General features: G+C 40.8%; 1 protein-coding gene across 1 annotated transcript in view; it reads left to right on the top strand.

Annotated features, from left to right (window-relative positions):
• Positions 1 to 20,461, top strand: part of LOC145288268 (uncharacterized) — a 72,895-nt gene extending 52,434 nt beyond the window's left edge. The window contains exons 17-18 of the mRNA XM_080136305.1: positions 999 to 1,050; positions 20,207 to 20,461. Coding sequence (XP_079992431.1) covers positions 999 to 1,050; positions 20,207 to 20,322 — 168 coding nt within the window. The 3' untranslated portion in view covers positions 20,323 to 20,461. The remainder of the gene's footprint in view (positions 1 to 998; positions 1,051 to 20,206) is intronic.
• The last annotated feature ends 1,561 nt before the right edge of the window (positions 20,462 to 22,022 follow it).

Below are 22,022 nucleotides of genomic sequence, written 5' to 3'. Positions count from 1 at the left end.
GTCCCTCTCAAATTTTAGATACTAACTGACTAAAACATCCCAATCAGCTGACTTACGTCATACTCCAAATAACACGTATCCTTAACTCATCAGCTGTCAGATCTAACATTTCAATCTAATGTTTATCTATTTCTCTCAGCTAAATTTCACAAACTGTAAACATTTCTATTTTTAAGAATTTCAGAAAGAATTGTTGATTCTTATATAAACTGTTTTTCCAAAACATAATTCTTAAGAAAACAGATTATATTTTAGCCTAACCATGACACAATCGATGAAGAGCTCAGGAGTTCTCTATACAACAGTAAGTATAGCTCTGATGAACTTGCTTCATTTGTGCCCCCTCCAGATACCCACCCCCAACCAACATGTCAAGCAGCAAAATCATGCACTTCACTATAGAAATCCCAAGATGCTAGAAGGCTTTTTACTCTTCCCTCGAAATGCTTGCCTTTGGAAATCCCTTCCTGATCAGTTTCCCTGACTGTTCAAAGATGCAGAAATTTAAATATAAGGCGAACAAACAATATGTTTCTGAATTTATAAGATGAGGATTTATCATTTGGATTATTTGAATTATTCAGACTCATCTTGAGTACTGTTCCCATAAAGAACCCATGACGAAACGGATAAAGTACTAAGTGAAAGTCAATTGTAAATGACACTTTTTTTAAGGGTAAAAGTTAGAATATAATTGCTAATTACTTAAATAATTAACCCGATCATAGCTAACGGAACAAAAGCATGCTACTTCTATAGATTAAAAATCTGTTCTGTTACTTTTTTTTACTCATATCATGTTTAATGTTTGTGCAAAATTTTCCAAAAATTCCAAGGCATAGTTATTGAGAAAAGTGTGGACAAATGAATGGACACGGGTGAATTTACAGGTCCAACCTTCCTTTTGTTAGGGGACCAATAAAAAAGAAAATTAGAGCCATAAATGAACATTTATTTAAGGTTTCAAAATTTAATATCTTTTTTTATCTCTTTTCCAGCTTTTAAAATCACCAGAAAGAGAAACACAATTCCTTCCAAGCTCCCAATTCTGTAAGTTGATTCTCATGAAGCATTTTGTTAATTCCTTAAATCATCGTTGTTGTTGGGTTTTATGACACATCAACCATTTATACTATAAACATGCATTTGGGTTGCATGTTTTAATGGCGTATACCATTGCAGGTGATAGATGTTTGACCAAAGAAAGAGGGGGGGGGCGATAATTTAAAATATCAATTGTTGGAGTCCACTCTTTGTTTGAAATAATTCATTGAATAGGGAATCATGCTGTGACTTGACTTATTTGAGAAAAATAATATTCCAAGATGGGTTGGTTGGTTGTTTTTTTTTTACGGCATATCAACCCTTTTTCAGGTTATTTAATGCCGAATCTAGTTATTTTGAGTAACGATTTTTAATGGAGTATATTTGTTTTGTTTTTTACATCAGATTCTATTTAACCCATAGTTGGGACCCTAACAGGTACTACCACTCCGGGTCAGAGTGGACCTGGGAGCAATGGCAATTAAAGGGTGGCTCCACACTCGCAAAAGCCCGCAAGGTGGGGCCACACCATCGGATATAGTTTTAGGTCATATCCAAAATGGGCTCCAGATAAACTCGAATGGCAACCATTGACAAAGGCCAGCATCTAAGATTTCCAGTTGGGTGAAAGAATTCAAGGAGAAAGGATAAGGGAAGCAGTAAGTGTAAACATGCAGAGTTGCAGGTTTCAGTAGTACATATGAATGGCAGACCTTTTTTTTTTTTTTTTTACATAGGAGTCACCACTTATCAAGGCCCAGAGGCCACTCGAGGATAAGGGCTAATGAGTGTACAGTAGTCAATGGGACAATATCGTAGTAATCATAAATAGTGGAAATTTGGTAAATTGGATTACTTAAGGGGAACGGCTCATCAAGAATTTGTTTATGTTGAACTTGAAGATGACCAAATTGTAATCAGCTGGAAAGCAGGGGAACGGAAGAGAGTTCCACAGGTGTGCAGTTCTAAGAAAAAAAAAAAAAAAAGCTTTTGTTCATGGAATCTATGTTTAGGTTTAGGCACAGATAAAGGGTGGGGGAAGTTATTGATAGTGGTTTCAGCTAGACGTGTAATTTTCATGAAAGTTTGGTGATGGGGGACCATAGATTGGAGCTCAGATGAGCACTTGCTATGAAAATAACATTGCAGGTGATATATGTCCGATCATGGGAAAAGTGGAGGGAGAGGGGCACAGAGAATCGAAAATATCTCTGGTTGACAGTTCGAACAATCCAAATGTTTTTGTATCAGGTTTACTTATAGATTGATTTCTTTTCGAAGAGGTTTCTATTATATGCAGCATCGAATTAAAACTTTGTAAATATTCAGTTTAGCTTGTTTATTTAATGGCAAATCCTTTTTTTTTTTTTTTTTTTTTTTACGTAGCAAAAATAATAATGTACCAGTAGGGCAGTGTCCTACCTACCTGGTTTGTGAAGTTCGTTCTTTCAATGACAAAAGCTATAATTTAAGAGAAATAAGAGATACTTTGTTTGGTGGAAGCCTCTGATTATCATTCAAACACAGTATGATATTCAAAGTGTTTAATTACGTCTTTTATTTGATTCTTTTATTTAGTCAATTTAAGAAGTTGGTAATAATTTATTTATTTTTTTTTTTTTTTTTTATTACATTTTCACCCCAAACAAGGCACATTGCCACTTTGGTGTAGGGGGCTACTATCAGGGGAAACATCTACTGGGGTACTATGTAGGAATTAAGGCAGCGAGATGTTGGTTCACGTTGCACTTGAACTTCTGCATGTCAGTACAGTTGGGGAAGCAGTGACCTGGAATGGAATTCCAAAGCCTAGCAGTTCTGGGGAAGAAACTACTGGAGTAAAAAGATCTTTTACATCTAGGGATCTATACAGTGTGGGGGTGGGATTTTGCAGCTTGTCGGGTCTGTCGAGGGTGTTCACGTCGTGGGGGCACAAGTGCTTGCAGTTCTTCAGAGCATTCGCCATTATAATACTTGTAGAACAGGCAGAGGGATGCAACGTTTCGACGATGGGACAGAGGCTGAAGCTTAGATGCCAGTTTAGGGCCTATCAGATTTGCGACTCTCTTTTGAACCCTATCAAGGAGCGAGAGACTAGTAGCCGATGCACCAGTCCAAATATGACAGCAATACTCCATACATGGGCGAATAGTGGCCTTATAGAGGTACAGGATACTTTCGGGTGTTAGTAGTTTTCTAGCACGGTAGAGAAAGCCCACCTTCCTCGCAGCGGCCCTGGCAATGCCCTCGATGTAATTGTTCCAACTCATGTTTCCTGTGAACATTAGGTCAAGGAGCTTGAGAGACGTACTCTCAGATAAAGAGTTGTTGGCCATTGCTATAGGTGGTAGAGAAGGTTTCTTGTAATTATTGAATGAAACCAGTTTTGTCTTGGCGGCATTGAACGTGACCATCCATTTTTGTCCCCATTCCACTACTAATTGGAGGTCATCAACTAGTGTTTCTGCCATTACTTTAGATATATGTTCATTTGTTTTCCTGTCGTGCCTACTATAGAGTGTGGTGTCATCAGCATATATACCCATCTCAGAGGCAATTTTGTCGGGGAGGTCATTTATGAATATCAGGAACAGCAGAGGTCCAAGGATAGATCCCTGGGGCACTCCCACATTTATATCATATTGTTTAGATGTACGACCGTCGAGGACAACCTGGATTTTTCTCTTATCTAAGAAGGATTTAATTATGTTAAGTATTCTACCAGTGATACCGTAAGATCTAATCTTCCTGAGGAGACCCTCATGCCATACCCTATCAAACGCCTTAGATATATCTAGAGCTACCGCTCTGCCCTCTCCCGCTTTGTCCAGTGAATGGTATATGCGTTCAGAGATTACAGTGAGGATGTCTGCCGTGGAACGGGCTTGTCTAAATCCATATTGTTGGTCGGTCAGAAGTTTAGCATCTGTAAGGTGCTGGACTAGAGCATGGTTAATTAAGGTCTCAAATATTTTGGCAAAAAGTGGGAGGAGGCTAATAGGGCGATAATTTAATATGTCAGTTCTTTCGCCAGAATTCTTGAATACTGGTACCACAGAAGCAGTTTTCCAACAGCCTGGAAAGCAAGATTCATTAAGGCATTTGTTGTAGAGTTTGGAGAGAACTGGAGCTATTTCGGCTGAGCACTTTCTTAATAGCACAGCTGGGATGAGGTCGGGTCCACATGCTTTTGAAGTTTCAAGGTTTTTTATGATAGCATGCACCTGAGCAGGGATGATTATCAGATCGTCTAGCGTGGCGTCTGTCCGCATAGGAAATTGAGGTAGGGGGTGGTTTAGAGGGTCCAGTGTGGAGTTTGAGGCAAACCGACTGGCAAGCATGTTAGCCTTGTCGGTTGCTGAGCAAAGAACCTCGTGATTGTTGGTATTGTTGACAATGCATATGATGTTGAACAAAAAAAAGAAACTATTATTTGAAAGCAAAGCTTGGAAACATGGATTACATAGAAAAATGCGAGCATGAAAAGTAATATGGTTAAGATTAAACTTAGAAAAGTAAAAGGATTAGTTTTTAAAACTGGAAAAGAAAAAGACAAGATATTCTAGTAAAAAATATAAATTTATAACTAAAATATTGCAACATTAAGAATTTTTTTAAAATGTGTTTCTCAATTAAATGGTTCATTCTCACTTTGGTAAGTAATAATTCAAGGGAGATAACTTGAATATCATTCATAGGAAATTACTCTAAATATACTGTGTCAGCAAATATCAAATTGAGAAAGTTTTGTAAAGTTGAACCGAACAGTATTAGACTGTGTGCCCAAAAAGCCCTCTAGATTTTATTTTGTTGGCTTAAGGGTCAGTTTTACGCTTGCTGCTCAACTCTCTACATAGTGCCCCTTAATCTGAAATAGTAACCCCTTTACATCCTATGCCTTGTTTGGAGGGACAGGAGTTTAAAAAAAGATTACCAAAATAATTGCTCAATTTTGTTGCAATTTATTTTTTTTTTTGTATTCATTTTTACTGTTCTATTTTGTATTAGATTTTTTTTTCGAACTACTGTTCATGTTTCAGTTGATATAATCTCTGATCTTCTCCAGGTGTATCTCGTCAAAATCGAGAATGTTTCTATCACACCTGGGAATCTGCATTGAATCTCGAACGGAACCCTTCATTTACTTCACATACTTTCATTCCATCCCCCATTACTTTCAACCTTCAAGAGAATATCGCTTAGCAACTGAATTTTTCCAAGTACATTAACCACTGTGCCACAGGTCCTAGCCGGATAAAAATTTCATTCTAAATTTTGTGCAGATTCCCAAGTTTGACAAAAACATTCTGAGCTCAACAAGATACCCCTGAAGAAGGTCTAAGTTTACATCAACCTAAACATTGCGAAAATGACACTAAAGATGAGAACAGCAGTCTGAAGAATTCAGACTAACATTGACCAATAGATGTTGCATATATATATATATATATATATATATATATATATATTTGAAGTGTATGTGTGATCGTCTAGTGAGTGAGTGTATAAACAGGACATATTACATTTATGATAGAATGCGACGGATACAGTTCTCTTTGAGGGGGGAAGTAACATTGACCAAAAGGGAAACATACCTTATCCATCTAGGTTGATCTTGATTTGATGGATTCTTCGAAAAGTTGCAAATGAAGATTCGTATGACTCAAAGTCTTAGTTGTATTTTCAGTAGCTTTATTTACCTGTGTTTCCCCCTTGGAAAGCCGCATGTTGGTTTTAAATTTTTACTATCAATATTTTCTGACACTCTAATATCCACTAGAGATAACGGCTAGACAACATCCACTCAAAATAGTTTAACTGTAGACAATCTAAGATGTTACTTTTCTCAAGTAAGAGCCATGTTTTTTGAGGTACTTATTTTAAACAAAAAAAATAATTTCTTGAGTGGCCTAACTCACAATCAAAGATATTTCCAATTCTTTGTGTAACCATACTATTCACATGCAGCCAATACAGTAGAATCCTAGGATATGGCATTAAAAATTAGTAACAAAATACAGTAACGTATTGGACTTTTAACAAATTCGATTTGGTCTTTAACCAGTACAAATAGCTGCTAGGGGGTTACGTTTATACTCCTAACATTTTTTCAGTTTTCATATGCATATGGATGTGGCTCAGAGGGTAACGTATAAAGCTGGAAAGTTATGTTTTGGTTTTGATTCTTGTCGATGGCACCCAAGTCAATTTTTTTTAACTTTTGAAATCACTACTATATATTGGGTACAATATAATAATCAATAAAGAATTGGCTCTATTATAATAGATACAAAATCTGCATGAATTAAATAATATATATATATATAAGTAGAACCCTGGGATACGGCATTAAAAATTAGTAACAAAATACAGTACAGTAATATAATACACATGTATATTATAAATAACACCGTAAATAGTGATTACTAAACTTGCAAACTGAATGAATATAATATCTTTTAGCTCAGACTTCTGTTTGTTGGTGGCGGAGGGAAGGTGACAATTCGTTATCCCCCCCCCCCTCCCTTTTTTTTTTTTTTTTAAGTTATTGAAGCATTAAAATCAAACATTTTTTATAACTGAAATGTTTTTTTTATTTGAACATATTTTATAAATAGTTTATATATATGAAACCCGCTTTAATTCTAAGAACAGATACTACACTTTGATCTTATTTATATATTTTATTTTCGGCAAAAGTACATACATATTTTCATAAAAATTGAAATTTTATAAAAAACATACAACAATTACAAAAAACAAAATTAGGCACAAGGCCCTATAAGAAATTGGGAGGGGGAGGGTAGAGGGTCTTTGTGACTATAATGACATGAAGACTTTGAGGTCTTACTCTTGACTGGCAACATTTACCAAAATACCTCATTCACTCTGTGGATCCTAATCTAACTAAGAACCCCAGCGTTCAGTGTAAAATTAACATATTTACAATTTGCAAAAAACTTGTCTGTATGTTGTGTGCAAAATAGTGTGTGAGTGCATTTGTTAAATGTCTAAAAAAGTTCAAATTCATTAAAAATATGTACAGTTTGTAATCAATTTGTAAAAGCACGTGGAGTGGAGCAAGCTAGTAAAAAGAGTTCAATTTAAACATAAAAAATAAAGCTTACTTGGTTTGTTAGTGTTGACCCCCCCTACTAATCTAACGTCTGGACCCCCCACTGTTTTCCGGGAAACCGAAAACAAGCAGGGAGATCCCTATATGGGGTTGGGGTGAAGCCTTAATAGGAGAAAAGAAATCAACGGGAGGAGGGGTTGATTGGTGACCTCTGAGTACTGGGGGAAAAAAGGCCAGGATTACATCCAAAACAAAAGCAGGTAACGGGGGAGCGGGTGGACTCAGAGGTTCTCTAGCACCGAAAATAATAACAGGGGCAGGATCTCGTTTATACCACCAGTCAAGAGTCTCTTTACTTAATTATGCTAAACTAAGCGGGATGGGTTCCGAAGGACCCAGCACCGCCCGTGCCATGCTTAAGGAGGGAACACGTATTGGAACTTGGCTCCTCGACGAATGCACAGACTAGTGTTGTGCACCCACCTCTTATTAAACTCCGCTCGAGGCAACCTCCTCCAATCGCATCTGATCTTTACTTTAAGCAGATGTTTAAAGTAAACAATCAGATCCCGATCTGGAACAGATATCCCTTCGCGGACCAACTTGAGGCGCGTGATCCATATCACCATGCGCGCCACTGCTAGGATCGCCAGGAAAACCATTCTTTCCTCCCTGGGGAACGGCGGCTCCATGTTGTAAACAAAATATCCTTCGTCGAGTTCGAGCGGGCACTCGGCATCGATGCGGGCCGTCACCCCTTCGACGTACTCCAATAGGGCCTGGATCCGGCTGCAACTAAAAAACGCATGCCCGAGGGTCTCGAGCTTGTGTTCGTCGCAGCGCGGGCACCAGGCACTTGTATGTTGTTTGTACTTGCTGAATTCGTCGAAGAGGGGCAGTGCTTTTCGGACCAGTCGCCAGGTCAGGGAAAATTCAGAGTTAGTCAAAAAATCCCGACCCGGCGCCCAACTCCATTGAGAGCGGATAACCTCCATCGACCAACCTAACCGCCTACAAAGAGGATCCTTCGCGGTACCCACCACTAACTCCCTATAAAGGCTCTTTCTAGGCTGTTCAAGGACACTGGTCCCCGGCAATGCTCTAAGTGCGGTCCGGCATTCGGCAAAGAACTTGGGCTCCCCCCTCGGTTTACGACGACCTTCTACCGAGGGGTCAGGTTTGAGATTGGGAAACGAGTTCTCAACCACAGGGACCCATGGAGCGTTCTCCTCTAGCGAACGGCTCAGGAAAGCCAATCTCTCAGCGTTTTTATGACACGAGAGACTGGGCTGACCCAGGCCTCCCTCACTCGGACTTTGGACACAGACCTCTCTGCACACATAATGCTTACCCTCGTCCCACAGAAGTGAGTCGAGGCACTCTTGTAAGCGGGTTAGGCGTTGTGCAGGGAGAGGAAGTACAGACAATCGGTAAAGGATGAGCGGAAAGACGTATGTGGCACACGCCTCCGCCCGACCCTTCAAGGACAATTTCCTTCGAATCCAAGTCTTGACCGACGATTTGACCTTGCCATATACTTCCGACCAGTTTTTCTCCAGCTGAAGTCCCGGTCCAAACCAGACACCGAGAATACGGACCGGTCCATCGGTCCAGCTGAAGATGCCTGGAAGCGAGTTTACCCCGGTCCAGGCCCCCAACCGCAGGCCGACAGACTTGCTGCGGTTGAAGACGGCCCCTGTGACTTCTTCGTATCGAGCGAGCGCCTCGACCACTGCTTGAACGTCCGTGGGGCAAGACACGAACACGGTGACGTCATCGGCGAACGCGGAAACCCTGGCTCGTGTGCCTCCAGGGAGAGCTATTCCGCGCAGGACTGGTGTAGCCGCCTCGTCCCTTAACTTGCGAAGGAGGGGTTCCAACGCCAGGACGTACAAAAGAGGCGACAGCGGACAACCCTGACGCACCGACCGGGAGACGGCGAAAGACTCCGACAGCTTACCGTTGATCTGCACCGCTACCGCCGGCCTATCATACAGGACAAAGATCCACTTGCGGAAGTCCGGATTAAATCCGGCGGCCTCTAAAACAGATCCCAGGAACCGATGGTCGACCCTATCGAACGCCTTGGACTGATCCAAACTGATCAGCGCGGCTTCCGTGTCGTCTTCTGTTCCCTCTATGATCGAGCGAATCAAATGAAGATTGTCTTGAATCGATCTCCCCTTCACAGCATAAGTCTGGCCGGGTTCGATCAAATCAGCGATGACAACCTGCAAGCGATTCGCAAGAATCTTTGCCAAAATCTTTAACTCTGTGTTTAGCAGAGTCAAGGGCCTAAAGTCATCAAAGTTTTCCACCCCACCATGCCGTTGACCTTTCCTCAGCAATGTGATCACTCCCTTGGTCACTTGTCCAGGGATGGATCCCTGGGCAAACCAATGGTTGAACATATCCTTCAAAATAGGGACCAACATGGGCGACAGCCTCAAGTAAAATTCATAGGGTAAACCATCAAGCCCCGGGGACTTATTGTAGCCGACCTGCTTCAACGCAGTAATGACCTCATGTTCCGTAACAAGACCATCACAACTAGCCGCCGTGAGGCGGGGCGAGTCAGCCAAATAGCTGCCAAACTCATCGACCCTGAGTCCGGGTAGTTGGGTGAAGCGCTCCGATAGATGCTCCCGAAACCCCCCGCGTCGATACCAGAGCGTGTCCTTCCAGGTTATACACTTTCCGAATGTACCCGTCCGAACCGCGCCTTAGAGCAGCCTTACGCTCAACAGCGTCAACATTAACAGCTTCGTTAGAGACTTTCATTAACCTAGCCCTAACTACCTGACCTTCATACCGCTCGCTAGCCAAGCGGCCGAGGTCCTGTTTAGCTAGTGCTACCTCTAGGGGGTCCCCCCCCTCCACCGCCCGGGTCAGCTTATCCTCTATACGCTTCTTTGCCTTGGCCTTATCTAGCGCGAGGCGTTGGCTGTATTGGACAGAGAAGCGTCTAATTTTGGCCTTAAGGCTAACCCACCACTTACTCCCTGTAACCGCCCCCACTAAAGCCCTCTGAATTAGCTCAGTGACCTTCAACCGGTAGTCCTCCAGCTCCAACAAGGAGTTGTTGAACTTCCAGTATCCGGCCAGTTTAGGCCTAGCACTTAAGTTCAAACGGGCCATAACGAGTTTATGGTCCGAGTGTCCTAGCAAGTGGAACGTGGGGCACGATAGAAAGTCTACGTCGCCTCTTCTAACTAACATCCGATCCAAGTAGGTACTCGAATGGGAAGGCACTACGGAATGCCACGTCCACATCTCCCGCCCCGGGTAATCCAGACGAAATCTGTCGACGAGGTCGCACGAAGCCATCAGGTCAGACAGACTGTTGTCATACCACACCGACCCGCTAGCCCCCCCGACCTTATCTATATTGGGATCAAGGATTGCATTCCAATCACCCATTAACACTAACCGTTCCGGATCCACTAAGTAGCCCTCCAACCGTCGAAAAAAGGATACCCTCTCTCCATGAGAATTAGGAGCATAAACAGCGACAATCCGAAAAACACTGCAATTAATGGCAACATCGACAACGACCGCCCGCCCGTCCTCGCCTGCGTGAACAACATTCACCGACGCTGACAGGGTGCGATTCACTAGCAAAGAGATTCCACGACTATAAGTATTGCCATATGCTGAGTAGACATCGTAATCGTTTACCAGCACCTGACAATCCTCGTCACAAACAAAGTGGGTCTCCTGGATAGCGGCAATATCTACCTTAAGGGACACCAAGTCTCTAACAACGCGCGAGGCCTTGCTTCGACACCTGATGCCCCTCACATTAAAAGTGGCCAAGTTCAAAGACATGTTCACTTACCTAGAGCAGTGTCACAAACGGGTCTGAAATCCTCGGGGGTGAGGACGCAGCAGGCATGGCCGAGACTGCCCGTGAGCAGTTCGGATGAAAATATTCCGTCTCGGGAGGCGCCTCCTACATCCAATGGGAAGGTTAACTTAAGTGCCCTGTAAAATGAGGGGTGCACAAAAACAGGGATCCTTCCTTCGCACCTAAGAGAAAGTTTATGAAGAGATGGGTGCTCGAGGTCTACCAGTTTGACTTCTTCAAAAGCCGTCTTGGCAGCCTCCAGCATGTTCCATAGTCCTTTAGTTCTGCCGTCCCTGTCTGCTCTCACAAAGGTGGTCAGCATTGGGGCATCCGCGAAGTGCAGAGGGTTTGTGATTTCTTTCCCCTCGACTGCCTCCATTTGTTTCAGCTTCTGAAGTTGGGCCCTAGGTTTGCCTTTCAAATCGTTGTTGGTTTGCGTAGGGCCAACTTCACATATTTTGCTTCCTGGCAGGAACGGAAGCTTTTTCGTGCGTTCCGTCCTGACAGGTATGCTCTCCTTCTGGTCCGCTTTGTCTTTAGGAGCTGCGGAAGAAAGGGGGGTTTGTAGAGAAGTGTTAAGAGGGACGACGGCTTGTTCCGCCTGCGTATCGTTGGTGATGTTGTTCCCCTCCTCCGGTGGAGCCATTTCGTTGTTGGTAACATCCCCCGTTGGAGTGGTTTCCCTCTTTCTTTTGTTCCTCCTTTTCCCCTTTCTCCTTACTCCTGTTTCCTCGGGCTCCACAACAATCTCCTCCGAGCCCGCTTCCTCCTCCTCCGATTCTGTTGGGGAGAAAGGAAGCTTCCTTTTACTGGAAGTCAGCGTCTCCATTTTTTCCGGGGACGGTTCTTGACCTCCGTTATTCGTAGACCTGGAGTCTGCCTGTTCTGTGGATATAGTGTTTTTGTTTTCGTTGTCTGTGTGCGTGATAGTTTTATTGTGGGTGTTTGTATCTGCGATTTTGGTATTTGTAGTGTTTTTGCTTGAGTTGTCTGTGTTTGTGGTGTTTTTATTTGTGGTGATTGTGGTGTTCTTGTTTGAGTTGTCTGTGTTTGTGGTGTTTTTGCTTGTGGTGACCGGTGTGTTTTTGTTTGTGTTGACTGCAATGTTTTTTGGATTGTTTGTATTGTCCTTGGTGGGTTTGGCATTGTCTTTGCTGGCGTTGTTGGTGTTGATGTTCTGAGGTCTGCTGTTTGTCTGTTGCTGTCCTGGTCGGTTTTTACGGACGACCTTGCTCCAGCCGTCGTCGTTTCCTTGGTTCGCCGGAGCAGATGTGGTTGTCTTGGTCTCTGCCGGCTTGGTTGGTGCCTTAGCCGCTGGTCTTGTGGGACAGTCCTTGGACATGTGTCCTTGCTTTTGGCAATGCCAGCAATGTGGCTTTCTCCCCTCTACTATCACCGACATTGTCCATTCTTGGTACTTAAGCACCGCTGGAATTTTATTAAATCCGCTCCTGTCGACTCTCATGACCAGCTTGTAATCTCCCGTCATGAGGTTCCGCGGGCCTCTAACCGGACACACCGACTCTACCTCTCCATACTGGCTGAGCACCGCACCCAGTTGACGCGAGCCCAAGTAACACGGCACACCAAGTATCGACACCGTTGTCCTCCTTCTTCCCTGATATTCCGGCTTCATAGAGAGGTGCTACCACGTGAGGTTGCTCTTGGAAAGTCTCTCAGCATCCTCCTTATCGGGCAGCAGGACTTCCCACTTGGCGTAGCTACAACGACATATGTAGCTCGCCGGCACATTTAGGTCTTGGAGCAGCTGCGCCATAGTTTCCTTCGGCACTCCTGTCAGGCTTCTGCTACACTTGTCAGTCGTGATGAAGGACAAGACCCGCTGCTGAAGTTCCTCCACAGCTCCAGGAAGAGGCAGAATCACATTTCCGTCAGTATACTGCTTGAATGTGGATTCATACAACTCCCTATATTCCTGTGGAGACAGTTGTTTTTGTGGGCCCCAGGCTTGGGTTGCATCCTGGTTGCTATTCTTGTTGTTGGGGCAATCCTTGGTGGGTGGCACCTTAACCTTAGCGGCTGTTGTTGCCCCATCTTTGGGCTCCACCGTTAAATCCTTGGGGGAGCCTTTGGCAGAAGGTAAGGCAGGCCATTCCTCTCCTGCCTCTTGGGTTGTCTCCCCTTCTGCTAGTGTCTCTTTTGTGGCCCGAGGTTTGTTCCCGGTTGAGCCGGCAGATTTTCCTTTTGCCGCCTCTACCCTAGGTGGGTCAGCTTTCGGCGGGCTGTTGCCTGCGACAGTTGCTGGATCCTTCCAACTTGGAGGGGGCCCCAGGAGTCTTTCTAGAGATGCCAGCGTCTCTTTAATTCGCTCAGCATCTCTATTAGTTACCTCGTCCGCATCCCCCTTCTTTGGCTTATCAGAAGCGGGGAGGAGTGGGACATTTGGTGTCCCCACCTTCTTGGTTTCAATGGCTGGTTCCTCCTCCTAAATCATCTCTATCGACTGGGCACCTGGAGTCTCCTGAGGATCTGCCATTGCTGGGGTTTGGTCGGCTCCGCTTTTGGGGGTGCTGACCTCTTGAAAATAAGGGGGGGGGTTTAGAAGGGGCGGGCTCTTGAAGAAAAAAAGAATTTCGGCCTCCCCTCACGGGGATGCCTGGTTAGCAGCTCAAATCCCCCCGCGAGGGGGGGAGAGCAGAGAAGGAAGACGCAGTGGGTGCTAGCGGAAACAGGGCGCCGCGTCGCAATTAAGAGCGAGAGGGGATAGGCATCTCCGCCCACTGAGGGGAGCCGAGACGAAGCACCCACCCTACCCCACGTCCCCCTTAGCTACCCAAACAGAAGCGATAAAGGGAACCCTGTCTGCTCAATCCTCTGGGAGAGCAGCGAAAGGATAGACAAAGTTTTGGGCTGGCAGGTCAGAGTGCTGCTCAGGCAATTAAGGGTGGAGAAAGTAGACCATCTCGGTCTCGAGAGGTGAGACCAAAACGAAGAAAAAACAACAAAAAATAAAAAGAAAAAACCAACAAAAGCAGGTCACAACTACCAACTTAGTGGTGCTGGTCCCGAAATTCCAGTCTCCCAAAAGAGGGGATCGGTTTTCGGGTCCTAGCTCCCACAAATGTGGAGTCGGTCCTTCAGGTCCTGACTCCCCAAAGGAGGGGGTCTGGTCCTTGCAAACGAAGGTTAGTAAATAAACACCTTAAACCTAGCCCGAGAGCCCGGTGGTGGATCCCTTCTAAGAGCAAAAGTTTTGTATGCTGAAGAAAGATACTACACTTTGATCTTAGCCCAAAGACCAAGTAACCGTCTTATACAGCTTAATTTTCTCTCGAGCTTTATCTCCTATTAAAAAAAGATGCATAATTTATATTTACTTAGTGGAGGTCGGTGGGGGGGAAGGATGCAACCGCTTTAATTCTAAGAACAGATACTACACTTTGATCTTAGCCCAAAGACCAAGTAACCGTCTTATACAGCTTAATTTTTTGCCAAGCATTATCTCCTATCAAAAAAAGATGCATAATTTATATTTAGATGCCATATTCCAAAAATCACAGAAGGCCATCCTTATTTTCGATTGACGTTTGTTTCTCTCCTTATTTTCTTAGTGGGGGTGAGGGGAGAAGGATGAAACCGCTTTAATTCTAAGAACAGATACTACACTTTGATCTTAGCCAAAAGACCAACTAAAAAAAATGCGTATTATATATTTGTATAAATTTACTTTATTGTAGTGATGATTTTTTTTGACCGGGTATACTCGTATAAGATCTTCCAGAGTAATGGCCAGTGAATGCTGTCAAAATGCCTTGGAAAAATCTATAAAACTGATGGAAAGAGACTTTTGTAAATTATGTTTCTCAATTCTATTGTGCAACGTAAAAAATTTTTAATTCTGCCAAATCAAAGAGATCAAATTGATTTTCCTGTGTGTTAATAACTTATGAAGAAAAATTACAACAAAATATCAGTCTTACTTCCCCCTAAAAAAAATGTTTATTAGTTGTGGCTTATTCATGTTCTCAAAATACTAGATCTCGGTCTATAACTCATTATGACATTCCTTGGAAATAGTCAAATACTGAAATTTCTCATTCCTACTATAATTATGATAATTATGAGGAGAAGAGAAGGGCATTTTTACATCCGTATTTCCAAATTTTCAAGTTATTGTCACTTATGAAAAATGTTACATAACTGAAGGTTTGTTTAAATGAAACCGTTTCTTTTTGGTTTCCACTTTCTGTTCAGTAGAAGTGTTGCCAGTGTATGCAGAGGAAAAGTTTCTTCTGATAAATATTTACATAATTCCGGTTTGATTTTAAAACTCTACATAAAAAAACATTTCAATAATCATTATTTGACTCAAGCTAGCCTATTTTTTTTTTGTTAGTTTTCCCCACTACATTTTAGTAGTTTTAATGCATTTTAATTATTTTTTTTTTTCTCCCGATAATACTTTGATTGAATAAGAGTAAAGTAAATACTTTTTTTTAAACTCACAGAAAGGTTTACATTGCCTGCTGAATGATCAAATACGCTTGAGCAATGCTGGGTCAAGTCAGCATATATGATGTATTCATTCAGTTTACAAGTTTAGTAATCACTATTTGATTCAAGTTAGCCTATTTTTTCCCATTATTTTTTTCGACTACATTATTGGTACAGTGATAATTCATTTTAATTCTATTTCTTTTTTCTGATAATAACTTGGTTGAATAAGAGCAATGTTAAAGTAGATACTTTTTTTTTTATTATTGACCTAAACTGAACAATTACCACGGGCTTATTTCCGTGCAGACTACAACATGGGCATCTTCAAATTAAATCTCAACAAATACTTGTCATAAACTGTCCTCATAAGTAATCAAATTTTCTTCTGAAATCAGTTTCAATCCTCTCATAATATTCATCATTTAAATGACAATCCATCTTTCTCATTAATCCTGATCCTAAAGCGACTTTTGGTCTTCATAAGCAAAAATTATTTATTTATTTATTTTTTTAACCACCCACCTCCGGAGTTTCCACACACACCTCCAAACACCCGGGCAACGCCGGGTACCCCTTGCTAGTATTATGTAAAAGGCAAATTGTGTGCTAGTATCCATGTGTATGTCTTTGTATGTCTCCCAAAAAAGTTTTGACAGATGTGACGAACACTGACAAAATTGGTATCGTTAGAAAGACCAGTTTCTCAGACGACAAATATCCCAAAATTGGCCAAAAACTTTAATTCTGTGCTGATCAACTGAGCCATTTTTTATAAAGAGGGGTCAGTTTTTGCATCAACATTTTTACCAAGTAATCATATGCCTTGCAATGACTAAGCTTATTATTCGTAAGTCGCCGTTGGCTTTTTTATTTCACCTTCTTTTCCTCCTTCGCGTAATAAGTTTGAGCCTTTTTTTTAAAAACACCTCTCTCTGCCTGTTGTGTCGAATTTTTTTATTTTATTTTTTTGCCCTCGTTATTATTTTTTACTTTTTTTTTTTACGGCTGGGGATTGCTCAATACCTCTCTCCACCTAGACTAGCAAGGGTACCTGACATTGCCTATCATATAAATCTCAAATGTCAGTTTCTGTGTGTGTGTATGTTTGTGTGACCAGGTCGAAACCGGTACCAGCTGAAAGAGCAATCCCTCGGACGCATATGTGAAAATTAAAAAAAAAAAAGATTAATTCTGTGGTGGTCAGCTGGACTATGTCTTACAAGGATGGGGATCATTTTTTGTATCAAGATTTTTGCAAATCACACATACATAGCAAACTGAAAGCTCAATGGGCAAAAGTGTTTGCGAGTAATGTTTTTCCCTCTTTCGTGTTTTAGGTTCGAGCCTGCCTGTAACCCAGCAGGGGTCAGGTCACACATACAGCCAGGAAGACATGTGCTAACCCTAAGTCCATATCGAAACACTTTTATCCCATTGAGTGCTGAACCCCTACAAATGCAAAAAGTTCTCTGGCCACTAGAAAATAGCACTGATGCTTCGAGCATACAACACGCACAACCCCAAATCCAGGGAGCAATATCTGTGGTATTGTTGAGTGGTCATCTGACATCAGCCTCTGTAGTTTAATTTCTCCTGCAGGTGTACTGGTGTCAGCAGATGGGTGCTCCTCACAGTTGCAGCTGGAATATCAGGATTCAGGGCAGAGCTGAAAATCAATTGTTACTTCTTCGCAAGCACATATATCAATAATGAACAACGCTGGGGATGATTTTCTTATAACAAAGTTAATTATTTGACAAAAAAAAAAAAAGAATTCAATATATATCTCGTACAAAGAAAGAGTTTAGATCATTGGGTCTGTCTATATAGACTTAAACAATTGGGTTTAAAATCTTAATCATTTTCTTTTTCCAATAGTTTTCTTCCACTTGGCAATTTCAAGCTAGTTCTCAGGGCTTGTCCTTTCAAAGTTAACTCACAAGTCTGAGGACCTGTATCTCAGCTGGCCAGAGGAAAAAGACTGATTTGGCCAGAGCATCTGTTTTTTTATGAAATTAGTTCCCTCTCCTCCCATCTTTTCAGATCATTCCGTTTTGCTCTCTAATCTCTCCATCAACTTGTACCTTTCTATCTCCCTCTTTTCTCTAAATATATACTAAGTCAATTTATTTATCTGTCCACCCACCTCCCTATATATTCTAAAGGTTCTTTGTGAAATCAATACTGATTCTTCCCTGATTGGGATTTATCACTGTTCATGACTGTCTGGGTAGCTAACTATCTAGATACGCAATAGCTGGGAGAACGAAGTCACCTCTCTTGATTTATGGTCCCTGCAGACCACTTTGGCAACAAGAGTCCGGCTTCTCTGAATCCAAGTTCTTGTAACTGTATGATTTCATTAATTATCTTGAAATGCACTTTTCCAACCCCCCCACCCCCACCCTTCAGAAAAACCAAGCTCTTCCCTGATTTCTCATTTTAAAGAAATTCCATTATCAAGTTGCCAAAACAAAATATCGTTTCTACATTTATCAACAACTCGAAGCTCGCCTAAATCTTCCTGATTGACTAAATTTTATGGACATCTGTTTTTTTCTTAACCCAGTGTCAGCAGGAACCCCCTTAACCATACCTCCTCCTCTCAGCAGGGCTCTTGGCGTTGCCCGGGATCCCGTTACATCTGCCCAATCCTTTCCCTTGTCAATTAGTTGTAATTGGTATATAAGCAACCTGCACCAGAAACCCGACCCGAGAACAAAGTTTACAAAAAAAAAAAATAATATTGACAAAAATATTCTTGGATTAATGGTCCGTTTGGCATGCAAAAATCTTTTGATCTAATAGTTCTGGTTATATCAGTATATATGAATTTGTATGCATGCATGTGTGCTTGTACATATGTCATAGTTATAATTGTCAGAAGAAATGGCAATAATTCAATAATTAAGTATGCAATTAACAAAAAGAATTCATGTTCAGCTCACTATCAAAGGAGGGCTCATACACCTTTTAAACTACTTACTCTTTTTTCTCTTTTCCAGCAATAATAAGAATAACAAAGGAATTTATTTTGATTTTTCTTTTTTTCTTCCACCAATTGTGGTTTAGGAAGATTTGGAGGCTCCTGCAGTAACCTGGGGCTCTCTCTCTGCAAGTGGTTGTTCCACCTGTATTTTTGTCTGGTCCGTCGATGGCTGTAACTCATGCATGCTACCTGGACTTTGGTGGAGGGCACTTATTGGCACCTCCACTCCGCTCAGGTATGCTGTTGTTAGCAGGCTGCAGTTACTTAATTTCTTCCTCCATCTCCCCAGTATATTCTTTACTGCAATCACTAATATTATCATGACAGTCAGAGTACTTACTGTCGGTCAGACTATTCCCCAACAGTATCCACACCCCCACCATAATTATCATTGCCAACTCAGCTTCCAGTTTCTTAAGACTAATTCTTTCTACTGACCTCAGCGATTCTGGCATCTTTTGTAATGTAACATTGGGGAATTCTTTCTTTATGGGCTCCCACACCCCTATCCAGCCACTTGCGTAAGTCCCCACCAGGTCCATAAAGGACTATCTTCAAACCTTTCCTCTGCCTGATCGAATAGAGGTAGAGAAATCGAGGCTCCAAAGGCAACACATCCCATCAACAGCTTTAGAATCGACAATGAGGCTGTGACTCTTACTGTTTTTGTGGGCCTACCATCACAAACTCGAGATAACTCAATCTACTCTTGGGTAACTACTGCCCAAACTCCATCACATTCCCACTGCAGAAGGTAATACGACCTAGTATCCCTACTTCACAACTTCTTAATCCCTGGCTTATTTTTCCTAAACAATTCCACAGCTTATAATAACTTGTTACATAAATTGGGCTTGCTGATCCATCATTCCAAGGGCATCTGCCTTAGATTCGCTTGCTTCATCACTCGTTAACATAAATTTTGTTCTCGCCACGTTTAAGGCAATAAAGTCTGTCTCGATCTTGTATGTAGCTCTGCCCCAAGCTTTTGGTCTGCTCTGGAGATATGGCATGGCCAGGTTCACTGCGTGGTATATCTCAAATGTACTATCGCAGTCCAACAGGGGCACAAATACTAACACGACAAGTTTCTTCCCCTCCACTAATGTAACGCAACCCAACGCATTATAATATTTCCATAGCTGCTCAATGGGATCTACTGGCAATCTCAAATTATGGGGCAACTCAGTCTGTTATTTTCAGTAATATTTCCTGTAACCTTCCCGGGGTCACTATACTTGGTGATAAGTGTCCTAATGACAGCATATCCAACTGCGTGTGCACATGTTCTAGTAGCACCATTACCTGCCACCCTGTTCGTTATGGTCAATCTGTTACAGGTTCATATCCCTGAACAGACAATATAACAATGTCCACTCATCATGGAACAAAGATACTATATTCAAAAATTCATGTAAATTAATCAAGTAATTTTTTTTTTTTAAAAAGAATATCAACTTTCATGATGATGCAAGGCATTGTTTTGATCCACCATGTTTTATAAATAAGGGGGGTAAACTACATTTGACTTTTCAAGATGAAAATCAGCCTTGTTATGGCTACTTTTTTTTTTTTTAACTCTTTTTAAAAATTGTAAAAAAAAAAAATGATTTTCTATATTAAAAAAAAAAAAAAAATTACTTTATCAATTTACATAATTTTTAGAATGTATCTTTTTTCCATGACAGATTTTTCTGCAATTTATTTATTTTTTTTAAATATGTCTAATTCTAAATAAGCACTAAAACATATCCCAAAAGTTTGAAAAAAAATTCAATAATTGTTTTTGTAGATTCTGGCTGCCATACACCACGGATTTTCAATTCTAACAACAGTAAAAAACGAAAACTGATTTACGAAAAAGTTCCAGGGCAAAAAGATGGACAAACTAAACTGTTTTTTTCATGACTTTATTTTTACAAATGATTTTGTGTTTATTAATTTTATCGTTTTAAATTTTGTTACGAATGGAAGTCAATTGCTGCTTATTTATAATAATGACTAATCTCTATTTTAATAAAACTGTTACGATTTCTGGTGTGCATAATTCTTCTCCTTATGTGACTTGCATATTACTATTTTAATTGCCTGTTTTTTTTAAATAGGCCGCCGATTGCCATGACAAATGATATCCTATTTCATCCATCAAACTTCTTGGCTTAACATTCACAGACAACATGAATTGGAACAAATACATTGAGGCCATTTCTAAAGCTGCTGCAGAGAAAGTGGGCTCCCTCTACTCTGCTAGAAAATTACTCACCAGAAAGAATCCTATATCTTTACAAAGTTACAATTTGTCTAGGCATGGAGTATTATTAACACATCTAAGTTGGTTCATCTACCACTAATCTCATTATTAGACAGAATAAAAAAATTAAAAAAAAAAAAAGTCGCAAATCTAATAGATCCTGCACTATTGACCAAGCTCCAACCTCTGTCCCATCAGTGCATTGTTGCATCCCGGTACCTGTTTTTATAAATACTTTAATAGAATGTGCTCTGATGAACTCATAGCACATATGCACCCCACCTCCCATCGGGGTTTAAATACTCTCGACTAACAGCAAAATTCTATCCCTTCATTGTTGAGATCCCTAGATGTCGGAAAGCCTTCTATTCTAATAGTTTCTGCTCTCCAATTGCTAGATTCTGTTTCCTGCTTCACTGACTATACTAAACTACAAAAGTTTAAATGTAATGTGAACAGACATCTCACAATTTCCTGTTACAAAATTAAATCCACCGCAACGTATTTCAGATTCTGACATTTAATCATTCATCAAGAACTTATGTTCTATTTGGAATGATCAACTCATCCTAATGCAAAGAAATTATTTATCTGATGTTGCTAATTAGATTATTTTATGGGATTTTTGGAATATGATATTTCCATTCCATTACAGCTACATACATCATACAGATTTTTCTTTGTTAATATAAGGGAATTTTGAACCAGAACCAAAAATTTTTTTATTTTTATAAAAAAAATTTTGGTTCTGGTCCAAAATTCCATATAGGTATAATTGTATTTGGGTGTTTTGTGAATATTTCAAAATATTTTGCTGTAACATTGAGCCTGAAGTGTTTTGTCATAAATATAGTTCAGATGAAGAAAAAAAAAAAAACTTTTGCATTTATTCATTTAGATTATGTAAATACAGATTAAAGAGAGAGAGAGAAAGAGGGAGATATATAGCCATAACAATTTGTATAGCAAAATGTCGACAACAAAGTCAAAGAAAAAAGAAGCAGAAGAAGAAGAGTTCATTTAAAACTAATTTGTGACTTTTAATAAAATTGAATTAAATCAAAGTTTTTATTTAACATTTCATGATTATAGTTTTATGTGCAGTACCTACTAAGCATTGCTTGGGATGCAGTAAAGCAGTTTTAGTTTTTATTTCTTTTCGCATTTAAGGTAGACAACTATTATATTTTTAAATTTAAAGTGAATTACCCCTCTTTTAAGTGATTATTTAAAAAATTTCTATCAGCAGTCATCTGAGCCAGATTAAGTAATTTTTGGAATAAATTGTAATTACGTTATTATATTGGTAATAACATGGTGCAACAATAGCAAATGAAAATTGGCTAGTTAAAAAGCA

The sequence above is a fragment of the Euprymna scolopes genome, chromosome 11 (assembly GCF_053919585.1).
Source record: "Euprymna scolopes isolate OS-2025 chromosome 11, ASM5391958v1, whole genome shotgun sequence".
NCBI classification, from domain to species: Eukaryota; Metazoa; Mollusca; class Cephalopoda; order Sepiida; family Sepiolidae; genus Euprymna; species Euprymna scolopes.
This window is presented reverse-complemented; position numbering and strand designations above follow the sequence as displayed.